The sequence below is a fragment of the Raphanus sativus genome, chromosome 5, assembly GCF_000801105.2.
Source record: "Raphanus sativus cultivar WK10039 chromosome 5, ASM80110v3, whole genome shotgun sequence".
Classification (NCBI taxonomy): Eukaryota; Viridiplantae; Streptophyta; class Magnoliopsida; order Brassicales; family Brassicaceae; genus Raphanus; species Raphanus sativus.
Window position 1 is genome coordinate 3,718,637 of NC_079515.1, and position 8,383 is coordinate 3,727,019.

The 8,383-nt window shown below is 37.5% G+C and overlaps 2 protein-coding genes across 2 annotated transcripts; one reads left to right on the forward strand and one right to left on the reverse strand.

Annotated features, from left to right (window-relative positions):
- Positions 1-3,862: 3,862 nt before the first annotated feature.
- LOC130495201 (cyclin-dependent protein kinase inhibitor SMR1-like) lies at positions 3,863-4,579 on the reverse strand. The gene has a single exon (XM_056986517.1). It carries the CDS (start codon positions 4,562-4,564, stop codon positions 4,061-4,063), a length of 504 nt encoding a protein of 167 aa, XP_056842497.1. The 5' UTR covers positions 4,565-4,579; the 3' UTR covers positions 3,863-4,060.
- A 2,129-nt stretch (positions 4,580-6,708) lies between these two features.
- Positions 6,709-8,084, forward strand: LOC130512477 (B3 domain-containing protein REM7-like). The gene is made up of 4 exons (XM_057010525.1): positions 6,709-6,974; positions 7,251-7,380; positions 7,459-7,771; positions 7,852-8,084. The coding sequence occupies exons 2-4, from the start codon at positions 7,303-7,305 to the stop codon at positions 7,881-7,883; spliced, it is 423 nt and encodes a 140-aa protein (XP_056866505.1). The 5' UTR covers positions 6,709-6,974; positions 7,251-7,302; the 3' UTR covers positions 7,884-8,084.
- The last annotated feature ends 299 nt before the right edge of the window (positions 8,085-8,383 follow it).

Below are 8,383 nucleotides of genomic sequence, written 5' to 3' on the forward strand. Positions count from 1 at the left end.
AAGATGAGGTGTTTGAGAATTTTTCAGAGTGGAAGGCACTTGTGGAAAATCAAACAAAGAAGAAGATCAAGTGTCTAAGGACAGATAATGGATTGGAGTTCTGCAACAATCTGATGGATAAGCTTTGTCAAGACTCAGGGATTAAACGGCACAGGACTTGCGTTTATACTCCACAGCAAAATGGAGTGGCTGAGAGGATGAATAGGACAATAGCGGATAAGATCAGGTGTATGTTGGCAGAAACCAGGTTAGAGAAGAAGTTCTGGGCTGAGGCAGCGTCTACTGCAGTTTATCTGATAAACAGGTCTCCTAGTGCATCTTTGAGGTTTCAGATTCCAGAGGAAGTGTGGTCAGGGTCAAAGGTTGATTACAGTCATCTCAGACGGTTTGGTTGTGTTGCTTATGTACACAGAACAGAGGACAAGCTAAGTCCAAGAGCTGTTAAAGGATTCTTCATGGGTTATCCACAGGGTACTAAAGGTTACAGGGTGTGGTTACAAGATGAGGAAAGGAGTACTATCAGCAGGAATGTAGTCTTTGATGAGGAGAAGCTGTATAAAGATCGAGATCAAAAGGAAGCGACTAAATCTAAGAAGAAGAAGAAAGTCACTTTTAGCACTGATCTGATCCAAGGACCGACTACAACTGGTTCAGTTCAAGAGTCTACCGGTCAAGGTGGAGAGGCTTCAGGAAGTGGGGATTCTACTGGTCAAGGTGGAGATACTTCGGGAAGTTCACAATCAGAAACTGAATCAGAAGAGGAAGAGGAATCTGAGGAAGAAGAGGAGGAAAATCAGAGTCACATGGAGTCTTTTGATGATTATCTGTTGGCAAGAGACAGAGAAAGGAGAGTCATCAGACCACCATCGAGGTTTGAGGGATCTGATTTTGTAGCTTATGCTTTGGCAACAGCAGAAAGCTTGGAGATAGATGAACCAAAGTCACTAGCAGAAGCTAGGAGAAGTAGAGACTGGGACAAGTGGTACAAGTCTATGGGAGAGGAAAAGCAATCTCTGGATGAGAATGATACTTATGAGCTCGTCCCAAGGCCAGAAAAGCAGAGGATAATCGGGTGTAAATGGATTCACAAGATTAAAGAAGGAATTCCAGGAGTGGAAGATCGCAGGTATAAGTCGAGACTTGTTGCTAAAGGGTATACACAAGTTGAGGGAGTGGATTACAATGAGATATTTGCTCCGGTAGTCAAGCATGCTTCTATTCGAATCATGTTATCAATTGTGGTGAACTTCGATCTGGAGTTGGAGCAACTGGATGTCAAGACTGCTTTCTTACACGGTACACTTGATGAAGTCATCTACATGGAGCAGCCAGAAGGTTTCATAGAGAAAGGAAATGAAGACAAGGTTTGTCTTCTGAAGAAATCTCTCTATGGTTTAAAGCAGTCACCTAGGCAGTGGAACAAAAAGTTTGATGATTTTATGAAGTCTCAAAAGTTCCGGAGGTGCAGGAAGGATCCATGTGTTTACACTAAGGGATCAAGTATTGATGATATGGTATATCTCTTACTGTATGTTGATGACATGCTTATAGCAGCAAAGGATATGGAGAAGATCAAAGCGCTGAAAGCAAGTTTGAAGGAAAAGTTTGAGATGAAGGATCTAGGGCCAGCATCTAGAATCCTCGGGATTGATATCATCAGGGATAGAGAGAAGGGTATTCTGAAGCTATCACAGGAAAGGTATCTTAAGCAGGTGTTGAGAACTTTTAACATGGAGGATTGCAGGGCTGTTGTAACTCCATCTAATTCACAGTTCAAGCTTAAGAGTTTGACTCCTGAGGAGTTGGTTGAGGAGACACGGTTGATGAGTTCAGTTCCTTATGCAAGTGCAGTGGGAAGTCTGATGTATGGCATGATTGGTACTCGTCCAGATTTAGCGTATGCGGTCGGTTTGGTCAGTAGATTCATGGCAAATCCAGGAAGATCTCATTGGTCTGCGGTTAAGTGGATTTTGAGATATCTTAAGGGAGCTTCAGATGTGTGTCTAAACTTCAAGAAGTCAGACAAGTTTGAGATTGAAGGGTTTTGTGATTCAGATTACTCTGCAGATCTTGACAGGAGAAGGTCAATATCGGGTTATGTCTTCAAGGTTGGTGGTAATACTGTGAGTTGGAGGTCTACTCTTCAGCATGTTGTGGCTCTTTCAACTACTGAGGCAGAGTACATGGCACTCACAGAGGCAGCTAGAGAGGGAATTTGGTTGAAGATTTTCTGCAGTGAATTGGGGTTTAAGTCAGAGAGTTTCAAGTTGAATTGTGACTCGCAGAGTGCAATTTGTTTGACGAAAAATCCAGTTCATCATGACAGGACCAAGCACTTTGAGAATAAAGTGCATTTCATCAGGGACAAGGTGGAGGATGGTTCAGCTAAGGTGCAGAAGATTCATACTTCTCTAAATCCTGCGGATATGTTGACAAAGAGTTTACCAGGCAACAACTTTGAGAGGTGCCTGGTGACACTCAATGTCACCAACTGAGTTGAGACAGCGGAAGCGCGAGATGGTTTGTCGGTTATCACCTCGCAGAAGCAAGAAGTTCAGATGGTCAAATCTGGGAAATCGACAAAGGATTCAGATGGTCAATTCTGAAATGGAAGTGAAGGGCAGTTTCAATAAGTTGAACAAGAGGTTGTGTCGAAAGTCTTCCTAACAGTGTGTTAGGCGGCGTGTTCCATTATTACTGATGGCGGTACATGTTGAGTTCAAGGATTGATCTGTTAGTGCTGTGGGTCGCCGGTAAAGGTGACAGGACTGCTTATTTCTGGTGGTGGAGCTGGAAGGGTTGCAGGAATGATTCACTAGTTTGAGACTATGACGGAAGTCTCAGGTTCATCTTACGTTGAGGTAAATCGACATAGAGACGGTATTTCAGTTACAGATATGGCAAGCACAGGTGACCAAAAGCTCAAGGTGGAGATTGTTGAATTATGATCTGCACAAGACTTGAGAATAAAGCACAAGACTTGAGAAATGGGCACAAGACTTGAGAATTGGGCACAAGACTTGAGAAGCTGATTGTGAGCAATTTGGTCATGTTTGGTTGGGCCTTATTATGGTCGAAAGCCCATTAGTGATTAGGTTTAGGGAGACACTTATATAGTCTCTAAACCTAATTTCTTGCCACTCTAACACTCATTTGTCAAAAGGAGAGATTAGCAAAGGAGAGAGGCAAGAAGCAAGAGCAAAGGAAAGAGCTTGAAGGAGTATCTACAAGGAGAAGGCAAGGGAGATCCGGTCAAGAGTCTCAGGCTGTTTCTTCTCCAGGAAGAGTGGGTTTTTCATCTCTTATACACACAGGTTCAGTGAGCTTAAGTCTTTAGCTCATTGTTGTGTTGTCTCTAGGTGAATAGAGAGACACAAAGGTTGTTGTGTAAAGAAAGCTCTTGTAAACACTTGATACTAGTGAATCGTTGAGAGTGCCGTCCTCTCCCCAGATGTACCGAAAGGGAACTGGGTCAAAAAATCTCTTGTGTCTTTAACAACCTCAAACAACAACAAGAAGTGTGCTAGGTTAAATTAGTCAAGTGAGATATAAACCGGTCAATTGGTTTAAGGAATTATCTCAACAGTTGCATTTAACTTCCTTTGCTGGTTGCATAAATGAAATGGTTTCATATCTAAACGAACATGTACTACCACCGTCGGCTCATTAAGTTAACATGATGATGATAGTATCACAGTAGGTAACTTAATACAGTATGTGGATAACAAACAGTTTTATAGACTCTTGGACATATAGTGAAATTACGTAACTTTTCCACCCATGACGCTGGATCGTAAATATAACTCGATCTTGTCTCTTAGAAATGACATAAATATCCCAATTATTATTATGAAACTTGGCAAACGGAATTAAATTTTCATTTATTACGGAATTTACAACAACGACCCCTCCATGCGGAATTAATATGCGGCTGCAGAAAATTATCCATCCATTTTATAAAATTAAAAATACTTTATAAGAAGCTTTTAAATTTATACTATAATGAGTTTACGGTATTTCCAGTAAAACTGTAGAGAAATGTAAATCTTGAACTAAAGGCTCATCTTCGCGCACAACAAAGATAACGTCTCCGCCGTTTCGTCGTCGTCGACGTGTCACTATAGACGGAGGAGAAGAAACGGTCAATCTCTTCCTTGTTCATGATAATCTCAGGAGTGGACACTAAGAGCTTCCTCTTACACGATCTGATCATCAGAGCCGCTGTTGGCGACGGTTTTGAAGGCAGTGCACGAGGTTTTCGCGGCGGGGGAGGTGGAGAATCGTGGACAGAAGGAATCTTGTGTTCTTGAGATGTGGGTGTGCTGCAGCTAAAACCCTCGTCGTTGTCATCATCGCCGTCTTTGTTGTCTTTAGAGGTTTTAGATGGGGTCTTGATGGTTGCTGGGAAGTTGAATTTGGACAGATCTTGTAATAACTCAAGATCATCCATGTCTCTAAATGTGTGCTTATGTTCTGGAGAACTTTTTTGTGTGGATGTAGAAAACTTGTTGGAGAAGTGAGGTTGAGAGGGGCTTGTTATATGTGTTTGTGTCTTTACATACATGTATATACACACGCTTAAAAGTTAGAATGTCGTATTTAGAAAACAAGAGTTACTTTTTGACATGATTGAAAAAATGGAGATAAGCAATGTAAATATATATGTGGGAAGGAGAATGGAAGTAATTTCCGAATTTAGAAAAAAAAATAGTATTACTAGCTAGGGAAGGGATGATGATATATTACTTCTATAGTTGTATTTGTATGCATGTACAACCGGAGAACATGTGCTTCACCATTTTGATAGGGTTTATCTAATTTTCTTTCTTTTTTTGCTAAAAAAAATTAATAAGTTTTTTTAATCTAATTTTCTGAATAACAACTTTAATAAAAACGAGTTTTAAATGGAGCACTGCAGTGAAATACGTGGGTAAGATATAGATTAACTAAAGATAACACTTTTTGAAAATAGTGAGGCGTCTTAGAAAGACTAAAATAGTTTATATGCTCAGTCCAGTGCCGGTCTAACGTTTAACAATGCTCTAATCCAATTTTAAAACTATACTTTTTAATATTTATATTGAAATTATAAAAAAAACTAATATAAAAGTAATTTAAATTTTTGAACTAAAACAGTAAATATAAAACATTAAAATATACTTTTTTGCATTTTTCATGTAAAAGCATTCATTAAATAAATATAGTCAATTCTTATAACAGTTTTGATCGATAACAAAATCAATTTAGGTAATCTCTTAAATAACATGTTATACTACTAATAACTATTTTTACCTTTTAATTTTTTTTTATATGTGATGATCGATATTCTTATATTCTAAAATGCACACTAAATAATTTATATTTTTCATATAACAATCATTCTTTAAAAAACAAATATTATAGTAGGCGATCTAATCTATTTTGACATTGATTCTTGTAGAATAATAATTCCATAAATAAAATACCACTAATTATGTTCGAATGAATATCACTTTAAAGAAATTTTCAGTATTTGAATTATGCCTTCAAAATATCATAAGTAAAAATGCCTTCAAAATATCATAAGTAAAAATGCCCACTAAATAATTTATATTGTCATATAACATTCATTCTTTAACAAAAAATATTATAGTAGGTTTTCTAATCTATTGTGACATTGATTCTTGTAGAATATTAATTCCATAAGTAAAATACCACTATTTATGTTCGAATGAATATCATTTTAAAGAATTTTTCAGTATTTGAATTATGCCTTCAAAATATCATAAGTAAAAATGTCCAATAAGTATAGTTTTAATTAAAAAATCTTATAAAATTATTTTTATCTATATAGTAACAAAAATTTGTAGAAAATATGCCTCTTTAAATTGGATGCCCTAATCGATGGTTTGGGTGGCTTCCCCTCTGGGCCGGCCCTGGCTCAGTCTCTATGATTTTATCAATAAAACGGATTTGATGTCGTGATTACCATAATAAAAGAATTATAAGCTAACCAAAATTAATTTATCTCGAAAATATGATAAACTAAAAAATTTATTTTCATGCTGTGGTAGTGTCTATGTAAACCGATCGACAGTTTTTTTAGGTTTATGAAAGTAGTAAATTTACTGTCGGACAATAGTATATAATCCACGTGAATGAGAAAGAATGCGAGAGTGGGGTGTGTCCAACCCAAAGTGGTATAAAATCAGACGCGTAGATAAGCATTAACCACACTGCTGATGCACATGATCTTATCATGTGAATGTAACAATGTTTTAACTTTTACGGTGCTTAAGGTATAGTGATTTATACGATGAATGAAATATTGACAATTATTTTCATTACATGTGAAATAAAGGTAATTAAAATACAAAAGAAAGAGTTCATGATAATCTATATTATTAGCTGTCAGAATCTTTTAAGTTCAGTTATATGAATAATTTGTCGAAAACTCATCACTTGATTAGACCAAAAAATGTTTGTTTCAAAACATTAGGATTTCATTTCTATTATAATAATTATTATTTTTGAATAAAACCTCTATAACTTTCATGGTAAACTTTAGTATATGACTATTGTAACTTTAGTTCTAATGTATTTTTGGAATGATAAGAAAAACGTTACGAAATTCTGGGAAGACTAAGATTTTCGCAAATATACAAAAGACAAATTAAATTCTAAATGTTCAAAGCACAGTCATTAGAGTATCCGCAACGGCGGTCCGTAGCCGAATCCTTGGAATATAACTGATTAAAAATGCGAAATGGACAAGGATCGGTACGGATCGGTCCGTAAACAAGGCTTGGAAGGACCAAGTCCTTAGTGCACGTGGCGTGTGATGGTTGGGTCGGCGAGCAAACGAGTTTGGTAACGCTGGGAAAAAAATATTCGCGACCGAAGGCGATAAAAAAAACAGAGTTGGAGACGAAAAGGCGATTTCTCTCCATCTTTGATCCTCCTCTTCCGTCATCTTCTTCTGTGGTAGATTAAAGGTTAGGTTACCTTCGTTGTTGTTCTCGTCTCCCTCTATACCTTCGATTTCCTTATCGGTTTCAGTCGATGTAGTTAGGGTTTCAATTCGATTTCCTTTAGTCTCTTTTGTTGCTTTGTCTTCTAATATTTTGTTTTGTTAGTTTAAATCGGTTGTAAGATTAGTCATATGTGTTCTGATTCAATCGGTTGTAAGATTAGTCATATGTGTTCACATGTTGGTCCTTGCTTTTGTTTCAATCTGAGTCGAACTTCGTTCCTATTGTTCTCTCTTTCAGGATTATAACATTAGTGATTTCTTGAGACATTTATCTCTTGAGGTGTTCAACAATGGCCGATCAATCTCTTCACGCTCCTACCAACCCACATTTCTTTCAGCCTCTCCTTCCCGGCTTCCACACTCACCTCGTACTCTTTTCAACTCTTTTCTTGCCATTCAATTATAGTGTTTTCCTTTGCTTAACTTTTGTTGCATGTTTGGTGCAGAGCGTTCCTATAGCTTTCTTTGCGAAGCATCTCCAAGAAAGTAACGACCACATCAAGACGGCTAAACTGAGAACAGATGCGTCCGCTAAAACCTGGTTAGTGAAGGTAGACGGCTTGAAACTCACAGATGGGTGGAAAGACTTTGCAGACGGGCATGACCTGCAGATTGGTGACATCATCATTTTCAGACATGAAGGAGAGATGGTGTTTCATGTCACAGCTTTCGGACCAAGTTGCTGTGACATTCAATATACTTCAGCATCATCTCACAACATCAATGATGATAGTCATGATCAGACGACCAACAATAATGGTACACTTTTGGTCTTCTCTTGTTCTATCTTTTACTACATTGCTTCTGGACTAACTTGCTTGCTTTGTCTTGTTCTGCAGGTCACATTGCTTCTGGCTCACGGATGAATTAGGAGAATGCTCAACTCTTTTCCTTTGTAGGACATGTCAAGTATGTGTAACGTCTTTGTTCACTCAAACTTATGTCGGTGTAATCTACTCAAACGAATTTTCAAATATGGCTTTGAAGTTTATGTTCAAGCGTGTGTTAGCTATGAAACTATCTCCTTTTGCTTTGCTGGTTAAGAGCTTAATGACTCTCTTTGTTTCCTTAATTCATATCTTGCCATCACCAGAAAACAAATTAATTTTTTTTTCTAAGGATTCCAAAATAGAATCCACCATTGGACTCACTTTTTCTAAGGATTCCAAAAACAGCTAAATTTTTTTCTAACAACTTTAAGACCCCAATTAGAGATCCACCATTGTAGATGGTCTTAGCGGGCCAAGGCAAATGAAACTAACGCAAATTCATGGTGTTCTTGTACCATGGGTCTCCCATCTAAAGACGTGTGGAAAAAAACTATAATAACCATCAAAATAATAGTAATGCTACTATAGGTTAAATCAGAGC